Source organism: Perca fluviatilis, chromosome 17, assembly GCF_010015445.1.
Source record: "Perca fluviatilis chromosome 17, GENO_Pfluv_1.0, whole genome shotgun sequence".
Lineage (NCBI taxonomy): Eukaryota > Metazoa > Chordata > Actinopteri > Perciformes > Percidae > Perca > Perca fluviatilis.
The window spans coordinates 21,545,060-21,569,478 of NC_053128.1; the positions used below are offsets into that span (position 1 = coordinate 21,545,060).

General features: G+C 39.6%; 1 protein-coding gene across 6 annotated transcripts in view; it reads left to right on the top strand.

The window, feature by feature from the left end:
* The first annotated feature begins 1,774 nt into the window (after positions 1-1,774).
* The window catches only part of nup214 (nucleoporin 214), a 37,739-nt gene continuing 15,094 nt past the window's right edge, over positions 1,775-24,419 (top strand). For 3 of the 6 annotated variants that reach the window (XM_039780597.1, XM_039780595.1, XM_039780596.1), the window contains exons 1-30: positions 1,775-1,959; positions 2,787-2,979; positions 3,110-3,264; positions 3,866-4,064; positions 4,158-4,228; positions 4,341-4,404; positions 4,596-4,699; positions 4,874-4,903; positions 5,373-5,479; positions 5,634-5,700; positions 6,191-6,314; positions 9,233-9,391; positions 10,049-10,484; positions 10,592-10,722; positions 10,857-10,945; positions 11,743-11,826; positions 12,714-12,863; positions 13,919-14,077; positions 14,181-14,284; positions 14,377-14,556; positions 14,947-15,035; positions 15,128-15,211; positions 15,624-15,923; positions 16,079-16,246; positions 16,654-16,765; positions 18,483-18,546; positions 21,706-21,775; positions 21,915-21,999; positions 22,335-22,387; positions 22,485-24,005. In XM_039780597.1, the coding sequence (XP_039636531.1) occupies positions 1,918-1,959; positions 2,787-2,979; positions 3,110-3,264; positions 3,866-4,064; positions 4,158-4,228; positions 4,341-4,404; positions 4,596-4,699; positions 4,874-4,903; positions 5,373-5,479; positions 5,634-5,700; positions 6,191-6,314; positions 9,233-9,391; positions 10,049-10,484; positions 10,592-10,722; positions 10,857-10,945; positions 11,743-11,826; positions 12,714-12,863; positions 13,919-14,077; positions 14,181-14,284; positions 14,377-14,556; positions 14,947-15,035; positions 15,128-15,211; positions 15,624-15,923; positions 16,079-16,246; positions 16,654-16,765; positions 18,483-18,546; positions 21,706-21,775; positions 21,915-21,999; positions 22,335-22,387; positions 22,485-24,005 (5,194 nt within the window). In that variant the 5' untranslated portion in view covers positions 1,775-1,917. The remainder of the gene's footprint in view (positions 1,960-2,786; positions 2,980-3,109; positions 3,265-3,865; positions 4,065-4,157; positions 4,229-4,340; positions 4,405-4,595; positions 4,700-4,873; positions 4,904-5,372; positions 5,480-5,633; positions 5,701-6,190; positions 6,315-9,232; positions 9,392-10,048; positions 10,485-10,591; positions 10,723-10,856; positions 10,946-11,742; positions 11,827-12,713; positions 12,864-13,918; positions 14,078-14,180; positions 14,285-14,376; positions 14,557-14,946; positions 15,036-15,127; positions 15,212-15,623; positions 15,924-16,078; positions 16,247-16,653; positions 16,766-18,482; positions 18,547-21,705; positions 21,776-21,914; positions 22,000-22,334; positions 22,388-22,484; positions 24,006-24,419) is intronic. The other 3 variants (XM_039780598.1, XM_039780599.1, XM_039780601.1) reach the window with 2 other exon arrangements.

Sequence of the window (24,419 nt, forward strand, 5' to 3'; positions counted from 1 at the left end):
GAGAAAAGAGTGACCGAGGGTTTGGCGAATGAGGAGAAAACGCAACTTTTAAAGCCATGTGTTCAGAGCGCTGACAATCAGAATAGGGATGAGACCCAAAGTGCATTATGGGAGATCTGACATGACTTGCTGTGCTCTTGTTATTTGCTTTGTCTTTCTCCAGCTTGCTTTGGTCTGTGCTAGCTTACTTTCCAGAGTGGAGGGACATGGTGTTGTTAACTCCAGCCTTCTTGGTTATAAATGTGTGTCTCTGCAACAAGGACTGACTGATATTTGACTGATACCTTGGTGCTTCGTGAAAAGAGCTGTCCCATGTTGACATGGACCATATCTGTAATGCTCTGGTAAGCTTGGGCCGAACTTGGTCCTAAGTCTGGGCTTATTGGTAACCTCTCAATGTCCATATGACAAAAGAGGATCTTATCATGCAACCCTACACTTTGATCATGGTAACGTTCTTCACTATCAACAGGGCTTGGACCAGGCAAACTGGGATGGGACAATTTCAGTGTTGATACTGCTTTATGTTTAGAATGAAAAATGTTAAAATGTTTATGCGCCTTCTGACTCAAGCATCAATAATATATACAACAGAAATGCAAGTTGCCACTTTTGATGTTGCATAAGAATCTACCTTTCATTCCCATCATGGTATTTGCCATCACCAGTTTCAGTTGTATAGTCCAAGAGTACCTGATTTCTTTAAATGCAATACAGAAAAATCTGCTTTCTAATAAAAGTCCTTACTTCACCATACACTGCCCTCCTCTCTTTTGTCTCTGTTGCTATTAGGTTGTTTCTTAAAGATAGCTGTGTACCTTTTTTTTGCCCAGTGCTAACCCAAATACCCGTTACACAAGAGAATCATTTTATTAAGATTTCACTCCAAGAAACCTTGTTTGAGAGGTTCTTGCAAGTTGTGATGTATTGTAGAAATGCACTACATTGGGATTCATATGAAATATAGCAGGAGGACATCGTCAAGAAGCAGGGCAATCACGCCTTATCTTATCAAAAGTTTGTAAATCATCCTTAACATAGGCTATTGAGACTTTTTTGGAAAGCCACAATAATAATTCAGAATTGTTTTTACAGAAGGCATAAAGATAGTGAACCTCTACAATGTTGTACATTTATTTACTGAATGTACTAAAACCCATAATCATCAGTTATGGTGTGGTGATAGTGCTGTTGGGGATTTGGCAAATGGTATATCTTCATAAATTTGTGTTAAATTATATCTTTTTTAAATCTGCATTGGAACTCAATATATTTTTTTCTGTTTGTCTTTAAATGTAACATATTTTGGAACAACTTAGTTCCAAAATAAACCAGATATTGTCCCCATTTTGTGAGCTTTTGTGTATGAGCTCAGTGTTGTAGTCTCAGGATTTTTCTGGTTTATTTATTTGAAGTAATTTTAATAGAATCTTACATCACATTAACAAAATAAAATCTTGTGAAAATGATAAAGGAAAATAAGTTAAAACTAAATATTTTCTTTTACAGCCAAGGCCCATTCCTTTTAGCCATACAAATACATTAAAAATATATATATATATGTACAAATAAAATGATTCATTAATATTTAATAAGGGTGGGTGGGTATTTTCAAACGTATATAACATTTTGATCCAAACACTCAAATAAGATGTGTCGATGTTTCTACATCAGCTTTGGTAGAAATTGCAGTTATTTAAATCAAAGTTTATCTGAGTATGTTGTGGTCTCAGGCATCAGGGTGCTCTGGCGTCAATTTGTCATCCTACGTAGCTATGACGTTTTTATGGCAAAATCGCGCGGTGTCCTCCTGACAGACTAATGTGGCTCACCAGAAATTTGTCTCAGATACAAACAAGGAAGGTATAAACTAAAACAACAGATCGCCTGGAAAAGTATCAACCTTGGTGCTTTAAAATGAGTGACGACACAGACTCCCCTCCTGATAGGGAGATGAAGGTATGCTGTTATACGAAAGTTGTGTTGACAGCTTAGCATATGTGAGCTAATGTTTGCGAGCACTGTGTCAGTTCATCTTTAATGGTTCTGGCTAGCTTAGCTATCTGGTCGGGTTTAAGTTTTTGCTTAGGTAACCCTAAGCCATTAACATTTAAGTTACAGAGCCATATTGATAACTTATACAAAAATAGTAGTTAGAGACCTTGGTAAGAGCTTAAAAGTCTGGCAAGAAAAAGCTGTTCCAGCAACTTTTATCTTCTCAGTTTGTAGCCAGCTACTTATGCTAGCACAGTAGCGATTAGCACATTAGCTAAAGCTACATCATAAAACGTTATGCTCACTGAGAGTTGAATGTTAACTTGAGGTTATGTTAATAAACAACATCCTGTGTGTGAAATAAAGTCATTAAATACGTGTCACTTCAATACATTTGCTGGAACGTTACCAACGCGGCTTAGCATCATTAGCGTAGCGTAGCATTAACGTGACGTGACTGCACAGCATGTTGGCTATCCACCAAGGTTTTAACTTTAATTTTGAGGCTTTACGTAACTTGTGTTGGTAACAACTAGTTGAGGTTAGTATACAGATAGTTGTTTAAAAGGCAAGTATACCGCTTCATGTTACTAGCAGTTAAAAAAAATGTGCCTGTTAGATTATACTGCTGCGCACATGTTGTTTAGCATTGTTGACAATATATTCTTGTTTATCTGCCTAAAAGGAGGTACGGTTTAGTTAAGTTTGCAGTTATTGAACTGGAACCTCGTGTTTACCACCCATAACCGCTGACCCTGAAGTAACAAGCAATGCTTGTTTTTCTTTTTCAGGACTTTCAGTTTCGTCAGATGAAGAAAACAAGAGTCTTTGACCCTGCTGAAGATTTGCCCAGAGAAAGAACTAGTCTGCTTACCATCTCAAACAAATTTGGTTTAACTTTTGTCGGACTCCACAAAACATTCAAAGTTTACCTAACTCAAGACATTCTGTCTGATAAATTTGACGGTAACACCAACGAAATAGGTATGGATATGACCGTACAGGTTTTAATTTTAATATGTATCCAATCAGTTTTGCACTACATTGTTGTTTTGTTTTTTTTGTCCATTCATGTCTCTTACTCATTTCCCTCCAATTTTCCACTTTGATCTAGTCGAGGGTACACCAGCATTGGCGGAGGTTAATGTGGATCTGGCTCTGCACCACTTGGCTCTCAGTTGTGATGAACTTACTTTATCAGTATGTGGCATGACTGAGGAGGCGGGATTGTCCTTCACATTCTATGATGTCCGCACCTTTATGAACAAGGTGACTACTTTAGTCTGTATTTAATGTGCCAGTGTATTAGAAATACATCACGCTTATTTCAGGTTTTGCCGGTTTGTCTTGGGATCACCACAGTCCTCCAGTAAATACTTGCCCAATGCAGATAACTTACTGAAATAAACAAGGTCTACAGGGAAATTTCTGATCTATTCTTATAAAAATGTGCACATTTTAACCTTTTTTTAAGTTGACATTGTTATTCAGAGCTATCCAGTATGAGCAGCACTAGACTTGCAGATGCCCCTAATATAAAGAAATCCCAGACATGCATAAGTTATTTTCAGTCAAATTATCATTTGTAATTTAATTTACCATAAAGTCTCCAATTAATTCTACCTTTTTTATTTTTGACCTATTAATAAATATTTAGTAAACCTCTACTGCATGGGCAATGAACAGTCAAATTATTATTGGAAGATAGTACATAATTAAATAATTTCATGGAAATTAAATCAATTTCCATATTCACAAATTTCAGTTCAAATGTGATTGCTTCTCATGCCCAGATATGTAGGTATTTATTTATGCATTTGAGTAGTTTTTTTTAATTTATTTTGTTTTACTTTTCTTTATGCCCTTCCAGACAAGACCACAGAAGCTACCTTTTGCATCACTGCTGCCAGCAGTACCCCCTGGCAGTTTAGTGCAAGACCTGAAGTGGAATCCTGTGCAGGCATCCATGTTGGCTGTCTGTCTGTCTGACGGCCGTATGATGATTTTGGATGTTACTGACAGTGTCAAAGTGCAGGCCGAGCTACCTGCTTCAAGCGGCATCACGTGTCGTGAGTGAGACTCTGCGCATAATGGTTGAGTTCACTTGTCTTCTATATCTCTATTGTCGCTCAATTTTAGTTCATGTACTCTGTTTCCCACAGTTTGCTGGAGTCCAAAAGGAAAACAAGTCGCTGCAGGAAAAATGAATTCCGCAGTCAGTCAGTATACACCAGTAAGTGAACCTAATTCACCATAATTAAAAATAAAACACATATTGCTCCCTCAGAGCTGCAGCATCCGATGACTGACAAGATGAATAACTGATTTTCTCCTCGGTTGAAAAGGCACTAGAAGAAAAGAAAGTTATCCCATGTCCGAACTTCTACACCTCTGACGAACCTGTCAAAGGTAAGGCGAATCCTGTACCGATTACATTGAATGAGATGTTGTACACCATATACTGAGCTGGATTATTAATGACATATAAGACGGAATGTATCTGTCACCAATATATTACGTATTCTAATTTAGTTTTACTTTCATAACTGTGTTTAAATCCCATCTGCAGCTAATGCCTCTCTTTCCGTTGTCTCTCACAGTTCTGGATGTGCTGTGGCTGAGAACCTTTGTGTTTGCAGTGGTATATGCTGCTGCAGATGGCTCCCTTGAGACCCCTCCTGAGCTAGTGTTGATCTCCCTTCCTGTGAGTACGCCCTACATCCATAGTCCACTGAATTCACCTATTTACATTTGGATTATTGTCATCTTGCACCCCTCCAGTCTTCAATGCTGTCTTACTCATCGCCTCAGTAGATAAATTTGACCATGTATTTATTTATTTTTAAATTCACATGAATCTTGCATGTTTTTTTTTAAGCTATGTTCTCCACATGGCCACAACAACAAGGTGAAGAAACAAATGTAGCATTTGATCCTCTGCCAGATTACATATTGTAGCTTTTAAGGCCACACGCTTTGTGGTGTTAACATCATTTTGTGAAGTGGCTCTGTAGTTACATAGAGGCTCCTACTGCAGCTCCCATGCGCCTCCTTGTGTATTGTTATTTGAGTAGAATGCTTCATGTATCTGACCATTAAGCCATACAGTATAAGGCTTTTGTTGAGCTACTGAGGTTGCAACTTGTCACACATCTCCTTGTTCATACATCAACTGTCACATAATATGAACATTTGCTGGGCAGCATGTACATCTCAGTTTTTCTAGTGGCATTCTTTTTCTGGTAAAATTATAAATTATTAACCAGCTAAAATATGCTTCCACCACACAGTATTTTAATCACTTGTTACATCTTGTCAATGTACCATAACCAAATGCATTAAATTGTGATTTGTTTTTGTTTGTTGTTGTTTTGTAGAAGAAGGATGAGAAGGTGGACATAAAGTATTTGAACTTTAGTGAATTAGTGTACGGAAGCTGCACTGAGCGACAACACCACTACTTTCTTAGCCATATAGAGGACTGGTAAGAATGATCACGATTTACAGGCATGGATGGCATAGGAGGCACCCAAAAGCATTATAACTGTTTTATAATTTCAAACTCAAGTTTGATTTATTTCAATGTCATGTTAAATTGGTGTAATGTTTTGCTTTGCCTCATTGTTTATTTCATCCAGGGACCTTGTGTTTGCGGCATCAGCAGTTTCCATTGAAGTCAGCGTCATAGCCGCCAGAGAGGACAAGGTACGTAATCAAGTGAAAAGCTGAAGATGTTATCAAAATTATTTAAATTAATTTTAAAGTTTGACCTTAATTGATGCACTGTTTTGAATGAAGATAGAACTGAAAGGTGTCTCTCATGATTATTGATTTCCATTTAAATTCCAGGAGAGCAGTAAACTATAAGATCGCTATAGTAAAAGTACCAGGGACAGTTACATAACTGTTCTACCTAATGCTAAATTCTCTTGACGACAGTTAGGCCAGTTTGTGGACGTGCTGAAGTTTTTCAATTACCGTACCTGGTCTCCACTGCAAATAAATAATGTTATCTTGGGTCTTTAGTGCTGAATTAGACTTGATTTGATCTAAGCTACAACTGATTACATGAAAAAGAAAACTATTTTATTCCGATCTTTTCATTGAGCTTTAATTTACAGTTTGAATGCTTACTGTAGGGTGTGAGGAAATGTCTGTAGCCTGTGATGAGCACGACTGATTGTTGTCCTTTTAGATCTGGGAGCTTTGGATCCTGGAAGATGCAAGTAGGGCTGAGCTTCCAGTGACTGAGACAAATGAAGACACGCTGCCCCTTGGCTTAGCCATAGACTACACCAGCCAGCAGGAGATCTACATCAGTAAGTGGAATTTGGCTTTCTGTGTACTTCCTCTCTTCTCCTGTCTGAGCACTGATTTCACCACTTCTACTCTGTTTGTTGTTAAATTCTCTTCAGCAAAGGGGGCCCTCAAAGATGGTTGTCAGTTGGCCTATTAACACCAACTTGAAGCCCAGTAAAGTATTTTTATCACTTTTCAAAAAACAAAGTTAGGCTTTACTTTCCTATTAAAGAATTGGGGATTGTTATCGAAGGTCAAATGCCGTTTATCACAAATATGTTGTTTAATCAGTCTTGTTGTGGTGTGATAATTATTATATTCAAGTTCTGCCAGAACCCCTGTAAAAAAAAAGAATTTGGCTTAAAGCTGACCCCAGCGTAAAGTCATTTTGGTGCTTTTTTAAAAAAAAATAAAGCTGAGGTAGATTTCTACTCAGGTAGCAGTGTTTTCAAATCATTGCAGGACTGGTTTATGGTGGCAATGTTGGATTTACAGGATTCATGCATCAGTGTGGTGAACCTTGATATGGCATGTATTTAATTCATGTCCTAAACAGCTTCTAACATCTTTTTTTTATTTTTTATTTATTTGTGACCAGTTTCTAAATTAAATTTTTAGAAAATGTACTATATCCCAATATTTTGTATGATCGCTATCACAGTATAAAATCACATAGCTGGTAATAGAATAGGTTTTCAACCATATTCTCTGCCATTTCCTACTTCAATAGTCAAAATATGTTAAATCTGATCTCTCCCAACTGCAATTGCCATCTGCGGTGAAGCTCACGGAATGCACTGGGTTTTGGGTTTCGGTGTAGAGAGAAAAAAAAAACAGTTTAGGCAGGTTTGTACACCATCTGCCACCAGCGATACCGCCCACCCCAATAAGCCTGTTTTAATAAACATGCATGCTTAAGTATTTCGTTCTGTAGGGGTAAGATAAATGTTTAACTGTTTTAAGAAAAACTTTAAAGTACTGCGGCTTTCTCCGTTTGTCTTCTCAGATTCCTGCAAACTAATGATTCCTGTGGTATTAGGTTGGCATATTTAAGAATTGAGGGGGTCTCTGTCATATTAAAGTTAACTTTAATTTCATAATAGTTGGTGATATCTCTTGAGCTGCATTCCGTTGTCTTTGTTTTAAGATGTTAAACACTCCCTTAATATTCAGATGAAGCTGAAATTCGCCAGGTTTCTTTGTGCATACAGCATCCACTGCAGTGCTCTTTTGCAGCATGTGCAAAGAATAGTGATAAGCTACCGTCTCAGTACACGGTTTTATCTTAAATGGCCTAGTCTGCCAGACATAGACGTAGAGCTGCCGTTACTGTCTAGTCACATCTATCCCTCCTCACTCCAAGAACTCCCTCCCCAGCAAGAAAAAACCTTCAATTTGAGCAACATTTTGACATGATTTTAGTCTGATCAAAACCTTTTATCCGGAAATGAGACATTGGATAGGGAAAGTGAAGGGAGAGTAACAAGACTCATCTTTGGAGAAAAAAATGCGCTCATTAAAATGGCTCACACAAGCTAGAGGACCACAACAAACACCAAAGCCCAGACAATCCTGTTGCAGAATGCTGATGAGGTTTAGCGTGTGCCTCTCCCTTCTGTTCACTCTCTTCCATCCGTTTTGCTTCTTGCTATCTTTCAACCATAGTTTCATAACTGAGATTAAACTAAACATTAGATGCTATATTTCAGTTTTTATTCTCTGTATTGTGTGCATATTTTGTGGAGAATGTAGGATCACTTTATTTCTTGAAACATAATACTTGCAATGTTCTGTTTGCTTGAATATGTATATTAAATATGTAAATGTATTTTTTGTGTGTGGGTGTATGTGTCTGTAGTAGATATAGCATTGTATTTATGCAGGCAATAAAATATTAATATACTTTAATAAGTTCAAAAGCAGACATGCAGTACGTGGAATGAATAAACAGTAAATGCAAATTATACAATCCATGGTAATTAATCAAACACTGACATGTACTTAGAGCAGTTAGTGCTGTCATCCACTGGTGACAGTGAAAGTTATACTTGAGGAATAGTTTTAGATATGAGAAAGCTGTAGAGAGAACAAAGTGTTAAGTGTACTTTTTGACGTATCTGAAATCACTAGTATTACCTTGACCTGTCCATCTTTAATTTGGGAATTGTGAATACTCGGTTTCATCGTTAAAATGTTGGTTTAGACTGGCTTTGCCTGTTTTTGTCTGCAGCCCACAGCACATTGCATGATTTTGGAGAGTGCAGGAAAGTGGGTGTGAAGAGCAGGAAAGAGTAACTCTGTTTGGGGGTTTGCCAAGAACAAGAATGCGGTGTACTGTGTTTTACCAAATGAGGCGTTTTAGGAGAGTTTCTGTACACGACCAAAGTGTGCCTTTTTGAACCGAATGCTGGCTACTAATTTTAACCACAGGGGGGCAGAATGAGCCAAGGTCAATGAGATTAGTACATCACTAACATTTGTGCTCAAATGCTGTCAAAATGTTGATGATTAAAGTGACAAACAGCATTTTGCCATCATGAACATAGCAAGCATGGTGAGCATATAACACTTGCTGTTAATCATTTTCCTGATGCAGTGGTGTGAGTTGGAAGCACAAAGCTGTGAAGAATGCTAAATCATTTTTTTTTTTTTTTTACAAAAGTCTGTTACTGCGCAATGTACAGTAGGTTGCACATGCATGTGGCTCTCAGTTATTAGACTCTATACAAGAGTTTCGGATTCTTTCGGGCTCTCTGATCTGTGGAAGGTTATAAAATGTGTCAGAGGGAGATGAAATGGACTTGTGTGAGTAAGTTTTGCACGTGTTTCACATGTTTTGTTAAATTATAGTAAACATATTGTTTTTTACTACACATCATGAAGACTATAGTATTTCTCTGTCTGAATGTCTGTATCCCATCTTTTCACCCTTTCACAGCTGATGAGAAGACCTTGCCCCCAGCGCCCACAATGCTGATGCTCTCCACAGAGGGATTACTCTGCCCATTTGCTCTGCTCAACGTTAATCCTGGGGTTAAGCAACTGGTCTCAGCCCCCACTGCCCTCGCCTTGGATGGGGAGAGACAACCCAAGCCAGGTAAGAGAGCCAGTGAACTCAACAGATATTTTTGTATAAAATGCTGCACAATTATTCATAATCACACATTTCAGTGATACATTTCCTCAAGTAATGATCATCTAATGCAGTGATACCAAAGTGTGTGCAAGTGATTTCCATTTCCTGGTGTAATGCCATCATAGGCTGTTGACATATCATCTAACATGTCACCCATTTGTTTCTAAAGAGTTTAATGTCACCGCTCAGTTTAACAGCCTGAGAGACCCATCAATCAAGCTAACGCGTCCAAATATATCCCTTATCAAGCTTATCTTAATGTCACACTTTTTTTTTTTTTTTTTTAACCCTAACCTTCAAAGTATAAAAGTAAAGGAACTGTGGCAGGCTTACTCAACACAGCAGGTGGCTTAGTGGCTGAGAGTGGAGGGGGGGTCAAACTACTGGAACTGGAGGCAACTGTTTTGGGCAGCAAGGGATTAAACGAGAAAGATTGTGGTGCTGGGGTCTCCAGTGCTGAAAACCTTGCATTTTACCTAACCATAACCAGTGCCTCCCAACGGTGCCATCCAGGCAGCGCTGCCTGGAAGGCACCGTTGAGGGCAAAAAACACTGATAAACCAACTTGTTCAACATGTGATGAGATTAATTGAAAGCAAATTTATTTTCTGTTTATAGGTTCTCTGGCAGCCCAACCACCCAAAATTGCTGCCTCCTTCCCATCTGTCCCAGCAACATTCACAAACTTTAGTCTTACTTCAGCGGCTGCTTCTACTCCTTCAGCCCCTGCTGCAGCTTCCTCTGCTGCCCCGTTCAGCATGGTTCCCACAGCTCCTGTTTCATCGGCATCATCAAGCTTCAGTTTCTCAGTGCCAACTACGTGCTCCACCTCTGCACCAGCTTTCTCCCTGGAGGTATCCACACCTTTTGGCTCAGGGTCCTCAGGCTTCTCCTTTGCCTCCAAACCTCCCTCTGACACTCCCTCAGCACCTTCAGCGTTTTCTTTCACCCCTTCCATCAAACCATCAGCAGTGGCAGCTCCAATTCCAGCTCTAACACCCCAGAACATTGCTACTGCCTCTCAACCAACAGTGAAACTTAATCTAAATGAGAGGTAAATCATTATTTTTGGCCTATCATTATTACGGTATTCCGACTGAGACATTGAGGTTTTTCTATATACGTACAAATACTTAGAAAATCTGTCTGCTGTTTCCCAAGGTTTTCAGCACTGGAGACACCAGCACCACAATCTTTTTCGTTTAATCCCTTGCTGCCCAAAACAGTTGCCTCCAGTTCCAGTAGTTTGACCGCCCCTCCACTCTCAGCCACTAAGCAACCTGCTGTGTTGAGTAAGCCTGCCTCATTTCCTTCACTTTTATACTTTGCACAAGTGTGTCATTCTTATTTGTTTTTGTTTTATTCAAGAATTCTTAAGTGTACATGGCTTAGGTCATGATTTCTAATGTTGTTGGTTGTGTCTCAGCTCCAGTGCGTCCAGTTCAAACCAGCACACCACCCACAGTCGTCCAGAAACCTGCACCTGCTGCCCAGGGCCGTCTCCAAACTCCACAGGTCCTTTCTGTTTATTATGAAGGAATTTTTCTGTTCATATATTAACTAGACCTCTTTTAATAGTAGTTGATATTTTGTTTAAAATTGTGTCAAAAGATAAACATATCCACCATTTGACACACTGAAGTCACAGAGCCTCCACTCATTGTTATTGGATAAGAGTTTCTACCACAATTATTGTTTAAATGGATTAGTACAATCATAAGAAAACTGTCAAATTAGTGACATTCTACCTCACTGCATTAAGAAACAATGTATCACCTATGAAAAAACCACATTCAGTCCCTAATTAATCTAGTGAACATCCAGTCCACTAGAGTAAAAGTAAAGAGTGCATACATAATATCAGCAGTAACTTAGACTGTTATATTAGCAACACATTAGCCTCGAACAGCTAGTATAATGGCTACATTTAGCAGTAAACTGATTGCAGTTAATTAACAAATCACTACTAAACAATTAAAAACCGCTATGGAAAAAAAACAGTACCTATTGATAATACTTCAACAATGGCTTTAGGGGAGTAGAGATATGCAACATTTGTGTGGTAACAGATCTGACAAAATGGTGGCTGTAACAATGTCAGTGCAACTGCTATGGAACTGTGCTAGTAGCGGTTGCTACTAGCAACAGAATGTTCAACTGAAACCAACTGTTAGCTAGTGAAGAAAAGTGTTATTAGATACCAGAAACCTTTCCTATTTTTTTGCTCAAGTATTTGGTTGTGTGTTGTTTTGTTGGTGTGTTTCGTACTGACTTAACTAGGTTTTGATGTACTTAATCACTTCTTGATGCAGGCAGCTGTTAGTGTGAAGGCCCTGGAGAAACAGCTACAGCAAAAGAAAGACTCTGATCCCATTATGGCTGGTATATTAGAGGAGGTGAGACATATCATCCTGTACACACTGGAGTACCATGTACCACTTTGGTGAACTTAAAAAATAAATAAATAAATAAATTTAAGTGAGAGCCTCATGGCCCAAATCATATGGGGGGAATATACTAGCATAACGCTAGCTACATACTGTTAGCTAACTGACAGAACTGATGTTAGCTTGCTAATATATGACTGGTTCAGAGTGTAGTGAAAAAAAGAGATTAAATGTGCTGTACATATCTGTTGTGACATGTGATCAAAATGCTGTTTAATAATGATGTAAACTAGGTAGACTACATTTCACAAAACAATATAGCTACTTCAAGCATTAGTTATGCTAATGGGATCAGACTAAATGCCCCCAATTATGTTAGGTTAGCTTAATTAGCTATTTCCAGCTTACTCTTAACTGCATAAATACTTCTAACTCTGAAACACACATAAAGCAAAGTTATGGCTATATTTAGAAATGATTGCCACTGAAGTTAAATATATAATTTGGCCTTTTTTTTTTTTATTTAAGTGATATGACGCTACACTTACTTCTGTTTACATAGTTAACTGACTAATTAGTTTCTTAAAAACTAATTTTCACATTTATATATGTTGTAAATAAATATTCATATTATACATACATACACGTCTTTATTAGCTAAGACATTTCTTAACTTTAATAGTACAAACCAATTTAGTAAATCACTAGTTTGAAACGTGCTACTGTAGTACTAACAACTTAGGAAGAACTTAACATAAAAACTTAGTAAAGAATAGCTGGTGCAACTCTGTTCTGGTCATGATTAAGATAATGCGTCATTTACTGTACACAAAGTGTCAAAATATTTCCTCAAATTGTTTAGTTCATAACTAAACATGTCTTTGGCCTGTCATCAGATTGCACACTTCCAGAAGGAGTTAGATGACCTTAAGGCACGAAGCACAAGAGCTGACTTCAAGGTTGGCACAAATGAGGAGATGAAGGAGTTGAGGAAGGAGTCAGAGGACCTCCATATTTTCACCTTGGAGATCAAGGAAACAACAGAGGTAAGACCACGGTTGGAAAACCAAAACATATTCAGATATTTTTTGGGCTAACCCAAATCCATGTTAGCTAAATCACACTCGCCAGCTAAATCCTACCCCCAACAGCTGCCTCCTTCTCAGAATGCAATGATCTTAGAATAACACCCACTATCATAAGTTTGCAGTAGTAAATATAAGCCCCAGCATGTGTACCATCTTCCCCTCTTGTGGCTGGGGGAGACGATGCATAACATTTTGTTATTATCATAAATTAGCACATCACCCCAACCCTCATCCACCTTCACTGGCTTCCAATTAAGTCCTGCATCAAATATAAAGTCCTCCTTCTCTCCTACAAATCCCTCCATGCCCTGGCCCCACAGTACCTCTCTGACCTCCTCCATCCATACACCCCACCCTAAAACCTGCAGTCCTCCAGACCCTGGCCTGCTCTCTATTCCCCACACCAGACTCTGTACCTTCAGAGATGGAGCCTTTAGTGTTGTAGCCCCATCCCTCTGGAACACCTTCCCTGCAGATATCTGAAATGCTACATCCCTGGACATCTGAAAAAAAACTCCTGAAATACCACCTGTTTACCACAGCCTACAACCTCCCTTAGCTTAGCCACAGTAGTTCTGTAAAGTGTCCTTAGGTTTCATGAAAGGCGCTATATATTAACGAGAACATTATGAAAGTGTGTAGCTTATTTTTTTTCCCCTCTCCCTTTTTAACTTTTGATGTTGAAAAGTGCACCACAAATATTTTGTACAGGCCTAAATATTCTATTCTTCAAAGTATGTATTGACTTGTATGACTTGTCTATAGTTTATATACTATATACAACCATTTTAGTCTTACTGGTATTTCCCAAAAACAAAATTAGGAGAACCGGCAGCATTCCAGAGGACTTAAACCGCAAAAGAATCACCTTCACTCAACTAAAACAACTACATTGTCATTGATTTTTATTTTTTTATTTAGTTTAATAGCTAACTCCATGTTGAATAAAGGTGATTGTTGCATGGAAATCCTCTTCCAACCTGTTTTTTTATTTTTATTTTTTAAATTCACAGTCTCTCCATGGGGACATTGGTACACTGAAGACCACCTTACTGGAGGGCTTTGCTGGGGCAGAAGAAGCCAAGGCTCAGAGTGAGCTGAGCAGAGACAGAAATTACAGACAGCTACTGTACAAAAAACCTCTGGACCCCCGCAGCGAGGAACAGCTCAAGGTGAAATGTTTGCCTCAATGGATACCTTTCGTAAAACTTTTAAATAAATCACCTTCACACTCATAGCATTTTGTCTATTGTATTGAAATATTTCCTTATTTAGGAGATTCGCAGGCTTTACCAGTATGTAATGTTTGCTGTGGAAGATGTAAATGACGTACTGGATGTGGAATGGGAGAAACACCTGGAGAAGAAGAAAAAGCAGAAGTAAGCACAAAATACCAGCTATTTATGTATTTGTTACTGAAAAGATTTGGGGTTTGGTATAATTTGTTATGAAATAATTATCTTCTTCACAGACACATGGTCGTGCCAGGGCGTGAGGGACTATTTACTACACTGGCCAACAACCTGTACATTATCAACCAGCAGAAGAACAGATTGGACCAGTTTATTAAGCAACTCACTTCACTGCGCCTCTACAACAACACTACCACTCCAACTATACACTGCAGTTCTGCTACAGCAACAACTGCTGGGTAGGAGCTGGCGAACAACAAGGAGAGGGGTGGAGGAATGTTAAAATCTCAAGGATAAATAAGTCTTGCATTTTGTAGATTTTGAGTTTGTTGTGAGAGAGGAGACTGTGGAGTAGGTTCAGAAATCGGAGACTTCATATTTTAAGTTAACCTGGATATTCTACGTTTTTGAATAATTAAATACTTCAAAGGTTATTTGTTTTCATAACAGTATGGCATAATAGCTAACAATATAATCACCATAGTCCATGAATAACATAGATTGCAGTTTGGAAGCCTTTACAGGATATTAGCATTCATTTTTAATTATGAGCATCAGTACCCTGCAAATAGCTATTAGAAAATGTGTTATTTGCAACGTAAGCAACTTTTATCCATGTTTTATGACAGCTTGGAAAGCGAGCTGGAGAGTTTAAGGGATGCACTCCTGAAAGCCAGACTGGACACCTCCCCTCCTAAGACCAAACCCAAATCTCCAGGTATCAATCTTTATATATTTAAAATTAGAATAATAAACGATGTCAGTTTTCTAAATTGCAACATACACTAACTATAAATGTTTCTCCCGCAGTCAAGATATCGCCAGTGAAACAGTCCCAGCTGCGTAACTTTCTCTCAAAGGGGCAGATGCCTCCTGTCCGCTCAACTGCACCAGGTACACATATCCTGCTCAAACTAATTTTAAAAAGGGTTACACTAATATCCCGTGATTTGTGTAAAATTTGGTTTACTGACTAGAAATTTGTGTTTGCATGAAAGTTTACAAATTTAGTTTAACTCTCAAATGGGAAGAATATTCACTTGAATAGTGTTGTTGAACAAGAGTAAAGATGTAACCTGTAAAATCATCAAGCCTCTCCAGTGCATTTAAAAGAAATCTGAGACCTGGTTTTGAGTTCATAATAATTTCATCAGAACTGGAAATACCTTGTCAAAATTCAGCATTTCTGGAGCTCCATGTCAATGAGATTCATGTTGAATTTTTTTTATTGTTGTAAAAGATTACAATAATGCAGCTATATCACAGTTTTGGGTGATTTAGATGTTCTTCATTTATTCTCTTCCAGCCAACCTGTCTCGCTCAGCCTTCCTTTCACCTAAATACTACGAGGACTTGGATGATGTAAGCTCTACGTCCTCCCTGTCCCTGGAGCCTCACCCAGCTGACTTGGAGGAGGAGGAGGAACTGCAGCCTGAACCCCTTCCCCTTACTGTCATTCCTCCAGCATTGTCCACCCCCCGCCACCCCACAGTCGTGAGGACCCCCTCTATCCTGCCAGGCTTCGGGGCCATTCAGTCCACCCCTTTAACAAAAATGAACTCAGTACAGGGTATGGGGTTTGGACTCAGCCCTATTGCCAGCCCTGGTGAGTAAATCACATCAACTGTTGTTCTAGAGTTGTTTGGCATTCAAAGCCACGAGAAGACTGCTTTTAAATGTCACATGTAACAGAGTACAGCTGCTAAACACTAGTAGACATGCTTTGTTTCATAAATGTTGCTCACTGTTTTGATATTTCAGTTCCAACCAATAAGATCAACCTCAGCGGGGCTGAAAGCACTGCTCTTGCCACAAAGACAGTAAAACATGGAGCCCCACCAACTGAGAGGAGCATCCCTGTCACCATCCCGGCCCAGCAAGCTGCAGCCAATGCCGCTGTACGCAGACAGATGGCCAATCAGAAGACAGGTAGGAAGAACATGACTTTGACTGTGATTGAAAATAATGATTTGTTTATTTTTAAATGGTAGATGTATTAAGTCGTTATTGTCAACAGTGTGTGTGGGTGGAAGAAGCTGTTTGTATGATATTGTATTGCTATGCCCACTGTAATTCACCAGGGGGAGACACAGACTTCCAGACCAAATAATGTGAACCTGGTAGCTTTATATCCCAGCACAGTGTGTGCCCTATCATATCTGAGAATCACTTACTCAACTGTTTTGAGTATAATTTAAATCAGGCTTAAATCACCATGGAAACACTAAATTCATTTAAATACACCTGTTTTTGTTTTTTTAATATAAACATTGTTTGTGGGTTTATGTGCCCATCTCTGTGTGTGAATTGCTTACATATTCATTTGTGTGTTCCAGCTGTCGTCAGTACTTCCTTGACAGAGTCCACTTTGAAGACTGTTCCTCAGGTGGTCAATGTCCAGGAGCTCAAGGACAAAGGGCCTCCAATGCCAGTTTCCAATATCATCAGGTAAAAACCAAAAATGATATAGATGTATTTTAAATTATGTCATGAAATGTCATGAAGTAAGTGACAGTTACTTTCTAGTGTAAAGGTAGTGGAGGTCCAAGAATATAAAGGAGTAACGTCAGACTGTATATTGTATCAAGTTCTCTCAGCTAGCTACCTTTGGATGAATTTCAATCTGGAGGTTACTGAAACTGGATTACAATATGTAACATTAATTTGGTTCAGAACGTGTATGTGGCGGACACAGCATGCATCCGACATACATCACTCATTTTTCTTTAATTAATACATTTGTTTACCTTTACAGCTTTCTTAAATGTGGTATACCATTCCATACTGCAAAATTGTAAAAACAAGTTCAAAAATAATATGACAACCACTTTTATAAATTCCAGACAGTTAAAGTCAAGAATATCTCCAAAGTTCTGAGGTGTAAATTATGCTGGAGTTTTCTGGTCTGGATTATGGCTGTTATGATACAGTGACAATGATGTCACCAAACATAATATGTGAGCTTTACAGAGAACTGGTACTTTATTGGTCACTGGAAGGTTACTATGAGTGATTTTAACAAACCTGCAGGCAGACACTACCATTTCATTGTCTTATTTTGCAGAATAACTGTAAACAATCACACAATGTTTGTAATTTGTTGGCACTCACTGATGACACATTTTGGCTGTTAATCCCTGAGTTGATATGGTAAGTACTTAAAAGCTTCAAAGATATGTCCTGACTGGCTTTTATGCATTTCACTTTGAAATGATAAGAATTGGAATGTAGTCTTTTTGGTAAGAGTAAAATTTTAATTGACATAATGGCAGATAGTAATTTGGATTTTGCATTATATAATATGTATGGCGTTAGTTCCTGCCTGTATCTACATGGATCTATTTTGGATACAGTGAGTAGTAGACAGTCTGTCACTATTAGTCCTTGATGGGTCCAGTATTTGTTTAGAGTGTGTCTCCCTGGCATAGATTTATCAGGTCACTGACTCCACCTAATCTTAGCCAATGCACACGACTGGCAGATGCCAGCAGTCTTTGAGGACTAGAGAATAAAGCCAAAACAAAACAGTGTGAATACTTAGACTGCCACGTATGCGCAATGCCCATTTGTCTCTTTTCATACCATTATCCTCTTCAGTTCCCTTTCATCTTTCATTTGGCTCTTTATTTACTCCATGATTCACCCTCTCTTGTTTTGCCCCTTCCAGTCTCCTGCACCTTACTCTTTCTGCCTCACTGGGCTGTGCTCCACTTTTGTGGCTATCCCTCCTTGAGGCATTTCCCAAATAAAGCCTGCTTACAATAACAAACAAGCAAAGCAAGGCATTGTGAGAGTAAGATGAAGTGGGCAGTTCTACACTAACCTACCCTTTATCTCACAGTACAGTAATGGTTCAGGCTTTTCTTCAAATAATTCCCAGCTCGATATATTTTGTCTTACCAGAACAAAATCGTCAAATACACACATATTATATATATATATATATATATATATATATATATATATATATATACTCCCAATAATAATATTACTTTTTTGTCTAGCCCTAGGAAATATTTGGTAGCAGAAACCAGGTTTTTGGTTGTGCATACCTCATTTTATTAAACATGAATACCTAATTTCACAAAATTTCAAGGTGTTTTTATAATAATAATTTAAAAAAGAACACTTGAACACTCTCTTCTCCTTCTGCTCTCTTTCCCAGCTCATCGGTACCAGATCCAGCAGCTCCGGTCTTTGCAACAGTTTGTTCCAACCAGGCCAAACGAGTGAGTAATATACACTACCGGTAAAAAGTTTGGGGTCACTTAGAAATTTCCATTCCACTCCATTATAGACAGAATACCAGCTGAGGTCAGTTGCATTGTTTTTTAACCAGGGCGGCAGTTTTCAGATTACATTATGTGCTTACATAATTGCAAAAGGGTTCTCCAATGTTTTCTCAGTTAGCCTTTTAAAATGATATCAGATTAGTAAACAGAATGTGCCTTTGGAACATTGGATGAATGGTTACTGATAATGGGCAATGTAGATATTGCATTAAAGTAGCGATGCACCGATAGACCGGCCGGTGACCAGAATTGGCCGCTTTTCACGTGCTCGGCCACGACCGGCAGGTCAATCTGACGTATGCCGATTTCATGCCGGTCAGTGCTACAATTAACTGATAACATAAGTTATACGAGTTACAGTTCTCAGGGACGCACGGACGCGACAGCACAGTCTCTTTTTCCTTTCTCTCAACTTTTCCGCCGTGTGTCACGCATACCTGCTCGCGGTGTGAAGCGCGTGTCAGCGCTATTCTCGTACATGTAGGGAACCTCGTAAATTAACCTCCAATAGGGGTGGGAATCACCAGAGGCCTCACGATACAATATCCTCACGACACAATATTATTGTGTTAAATTGCAATATTCTGCGATATATTGCAATTTATTACCTTTTTTCCAACTTCAAATTTTTCCCAATTTCAAATTATGTCCCCAAAAGAAAACTTTGTCAACATCTGTTTTATCTAAAAAGATACATTTCTCTGTTTGTTCATCTCACTTAAATTTTATTGCTGCAAAATGGGATCGTCAAGCAGACAAACTGACCAACACATATATAATAAAAGATCGATACTTGGCGTCTGTTTATCGATACAGTATTGCCACAAAAAATATTGCGATACTATGCTGTATCGTTTTTGGGTTTTTTTCACCCTTAACCTGCAACATGTCAGGTGTTTGGAAATTCTTCAGCTTGTGTGCAGAAGACAACAAGTTTGCAATATGCAACACCTGCAAGGAAAAAGTAGGGCGTGGAGGGACGACACCAAAAAGTTTAGTTGGATATTGGATGTGAAAAGAAGGAAATGGTTCTAACATTGCACTTTAGATTCAATTCAATTTTATTTATAGTATCAAATCATAACATAGGTTATCTCGAGACACTTTACAGATAGAGTAGGTCTAGAACACACTCTATAATTTACAAAGCCCCAACAATTACAGTAAGTCCCTCAAGAGCAAGCAGTGCGACAGTGGCGAGGAAAAACTCCCTCTTGGGAAGAAACCTCGGACAGACCCAGGCTCTTGCTGTGTGTGTGATGTGTGTGAATTTCCCACACCAAGAGTAATTTATATAGTTCTATTTTATATTTATAAAATTCTGTTAAAGAAAAGATAGAAAATAAATATTTGTGTGTGCTGTAAAGTGGTTGGAAAAAATGATATTGGAATCTGCTGAAATTGGCTAAAAACTGCTGCCCTGATTAAAAAAGCAATGCAACTGATCTCAGCTGGTATTCTGTCTGTAATGGGGTTCAATGGGAATTTCTAAGTGACCCCAAACTTTTGATTGGTAGTGTATCTATCTATCCATCACTCACCAAGGTGTCATTCATTTTGTCATGTGTTTGTACACCCACACGGCTATATAGTAACACGTTCTTTAAATAGTCTGTAAAATACATCTTGACTGGCTCACAAGTAAAATATGTTTTAACAGAATTGATCACATCTTGATGAAGCTTATGAAAATAATATCCGCAACGGTATGTGGAGATCATGTTTTGCTCATATCAACCACCTCTACCCTATAAGATTAAAAAAATACCATATCTGATTCTCAGATATTCAGATTATGAGAAATATGAGATTATTGACTTGACAACCTATAGTGGTTGAGATTTCCAAGTTGAACTGCATGATGCAGCCACATATAAATGTCTTCAATGTATTTTTATCCATTTACATGCTGTTACTTGAATACTCAAATTCAAGCAAATTCAGTGTTAGTATCCCTCTAACTGCAACTTTAAAGAACATTTAAACTTGCGAGAATTCACAGATTGATGACAGTTTTGCATGTGAAGACAGACCATTAACTGCATGGGTGAGAAATGTCCCAGCTCCCTCCCATGTCGATGTTAAAAATTGCAGTTAGGTGACAAGGGGAACTCCTCGCACAAATCTTTGCCACTGTTCAGGCCCAAGTTCAATGTAACCTTAATGGGAATGACCCACACAGATCTCTAATGGCGCTTTTCCATTACATGGTACCTACTCGCCTCGACTCTACTCGCCTTTTTTGGTTTTCCATTACGAAAAAAAGTACCTGGTACCTGCTAACAGGTACTTTTTTTTATTACCTCGTCAGTCGAGGTTCCAAGCGAGCTGAGGCGAGCCGAAAATGTGACGTGAAACCCTGCAGGCTGCTGACTGGTCGGAAAGAATCGTCACTGATCACTGCATTGCTAGCGAGAGACGGCATTTTTAAATAGTTTAGCCAGCGTTTTTTTTTGCTGCTGGAGGCTCCACGCAGAGCTTTCTCCGTAGCATACAAGTGGCCTGATGTTTGTGTGTGTGTGTGTGTGTGTGTGTGTGTGTGTGTGTGTGTGTGTGTGTGTGTGTGTGTGTGTGTGTGTGTGTGGTGGTGTGTGTGTGTGTGTGGCATACAAGTGGCCTGATGTTTGTGTGTGTTGCGTGCGTGTGTGTGCGTGTGTGGCTGGTGAGCGAGGGAGAAGTGAGAGAGTGACGGCGATTAGCTCCGCAGCGAGTAGCGACTCTAGAGTCATATATATGTGAGAGAAACAAAGTGTCTAATGTACGGTGATCGTACGGTATTATTCTGGTTGAAATTCTGGCTACCAAGCCACGCCCACGGCAGTCGCTATGACGACCAGCCACGCTGAGGCGGTACTAAAATCTGCAATGGAAAAGGGACGCACAGTGCGTCGAGGCGAGTAGAGTCGAGGCGAGTCGAGCAGGTACCATGTAATGGAAAAACGCCATAACTAAATGTGTGCACGTGCACACTTGCCTTTTCTCTACATCAGCATACGATTGCAGTTTACAGGCTGCGCTGTAACATGTCTCCTTTGCATTAAGGTTTTGCAGAATTAAGTTCTGATAGCCAATGTCTGTTTAAAACTGTCTGTGCAGAACCCTAACCAAGGTATGCAGAAGATGTCCGCTGAAAGTACAACCACCCCACAGACAAGCTTTGTATTTGGTAAGCACACTACATAAGTTTCCACTTACCTATTGCCCAGATTTGGATACACATTAACCAAATTGCAGTCAAGAACGTTGCCTATGATTCTTGACCATAGGTGTGCATTTGATTGACTTCATAAACTTCTGTCTTTCAGGTCAATCATCCAAACCGGATGTTTCAGTGGCTCCAGCTAGCTCAGCAGAGCAAAACACCAGCAAAGGTTTCTCCTTCGCATCAGGGTGATTCAACTTGTGAAAATTAAAGAAGCATTCTGAAATAAAAAGAACGCCTAACATGTTGTTTATTATATGTTCATGATTTTATTTATCGTAAAGACAAAAAGAAATAAAAAAAAAAAACATAACAAACCGAACATTTTTCATTTAGTATTCATTTATCAAAATGAATACTAGTATTCATTTATCAAAATCAGTCTCTTTTCTCTTCCTGTAAAAGGTTTAAATATTTTTGATCAAATCTCTAAATCAAGATTATCTGCCCACATTTGTGACTTTACAAGAGCTGAAGATGTTCTCACTGTTGGTTCATTGTTAACTTAAATTTTCTTTTGCAGGTCCACAGGCTTCAGTTTTGCTTCTGTTACGCAGGGAGTTGGAATCTCACAAGGTAAAAACAATACAGCAACTTGGTGTAGTCGTTGGATGATGTCAGATGTATACGCCGCATCATTTTCAATTTTTTTTTTTCTCTTATGTCTCTCCAGTGAAGGATTTGAATAAATTCTCCTTTGGTGGAAATGGCAAGATGATGTTTGGCCAGACTGGAGAAGAGCCATTCTCCCTCACCCCAAAGTCCACCTCCCCTGCTCTTGGCACTGGGTCTCCCACCCTGCCTCCATACCCGTCAGGTGACAAACCCGCCTCTACCACAACTGCCTCCAGGATAGAACCTCCACCCCTTAAGACAATTGGAGGAGAAACTCTGGGCTGTTTCTCTGGACTACGTGTGGGCCATGGAGAAGAAGCGAAAGATTCAGCTACAAAACCAGCTGTTGGCTCATTCACCTCTGGAGAAACTGGACTTGGTATGGGCAAGGGAGCAGCACAGTTTAGCTTTGTTGCAGGTCCCCAAAAGTCTGCAGATGATTCTACAGGAACAGACTTGTCCAAGGGGACAGCGTCAGGCAGTTTGTTCAAGCCTCCTGAACCGAACCCCAAGCCGGCCTTCTCTGTTACCCAATCTAGCTCAACTGCCTCAGCTTCACCTACGTCTTTCGGTAGTCTTCTTGCAGCTTCTTCAGACACCTCAGAGGAACCAAAAGTTTCCCCACAGCCTTCAGAACCCACACCACCCCCTGATAAAGAACCTAGTACTGGACCAGCTGTAGTGAGCGCCCTTGTAGTACCTGAGCCCGCAGCGGATGCAGCCGTCACAGAAACAACAGCAGCCGCAGTTACAGCACCAACACCCCCACTTCCTTTGGCCACAACGGCCCCTACCCCAGACCCTCCCTCCTCCATCACCGCACCAACTGTAGCAATCCCTCCAACTACAGCCAGTGCAGCTGCCACAGTAGATGCCAACCCAGACAGCAGCACCACCACCACCACTGCTCCTCTGCCTACTTCCGCTGCTGCTGTAGCTCCTGTCTCCCAGGTAGCTCCACCAGCGTTCCAGGTGCCCAGTTCTGACAAACCAGGTTCCATTTTTACTCAACCTGCCCCTACAATAACAGACAGCAGTTCCCTTGGACTTACACCTGTTATCAGCACAGTTGCTGCTGCAGCCACCACTACCACGCCTGCTGCTGTTAACAGTACAACTACTACTGATGCTAGCGTTGTGTTTGGGCAACCTGCTGCACCACCAGCTTCCTCGGCCCCTCCACCCCCAGCATCCACAGGATTTGGCTCAACGGCGTTTGGTACATCAACTGGAACTGTTTTTGGCAAATCTGTGTTTGGCCAGGTGAGTGGCTTTGGCCAGCCTGCCAGCAACCCTGAAACATCCGGTGGCTTTTCTTTTGGCCAATCAGCATTTGGAGCAAGTTCTAACAGCGCGACTACTGGAGGAGGTCTTTTTGGTGCTGCTACTGCTACCAATGCCAGTTCCTTCTCCTTTGGCACAAGCAGTGCCAACACCGCCAGCAGCACTGGCTCAGGGCTGTTTGGACAAACCACAACACCAGCATTTGGCCAGAGCTCTGGATTTGGCCAAGCGTCTGTGTTTGGGAGTAACACCACCACATCCTCATCTACAGGGTTCAGCTTTGGACAGCCCTCAGGTGAGTTTGAGTATGCATTTGATTTCTTACTGCTCTCATTGGTAAAATATGGTTAGAGTTTGTGGCCAATGGTTTTATTTATTTCCGCTGAGTAATGAAACAAAAAATTCTGTGGAATGCAATAGAAGTATAGCTTTTGAAGCAAATGTTTTGTAAAAATGTGAGATATCCCGACTCCCGATCAAGTTTATTTAGCCCTGATCCGATCAGATACCTTTTAACATTGGGTATTTGCCAATACAGAGTCCAATGAGTCTGATATTTATATTTACTTAAATGTTTTAAAATATGTATCTGATACATTGAAATAACAGCTGTAGCTACTAAATTCGGCACATCTTCGGAATCCTGTGGCTATTTATAAATTAGAAAAATGATAGCATCAGGTTTGTAATTGTAATTGGGTATACAAGA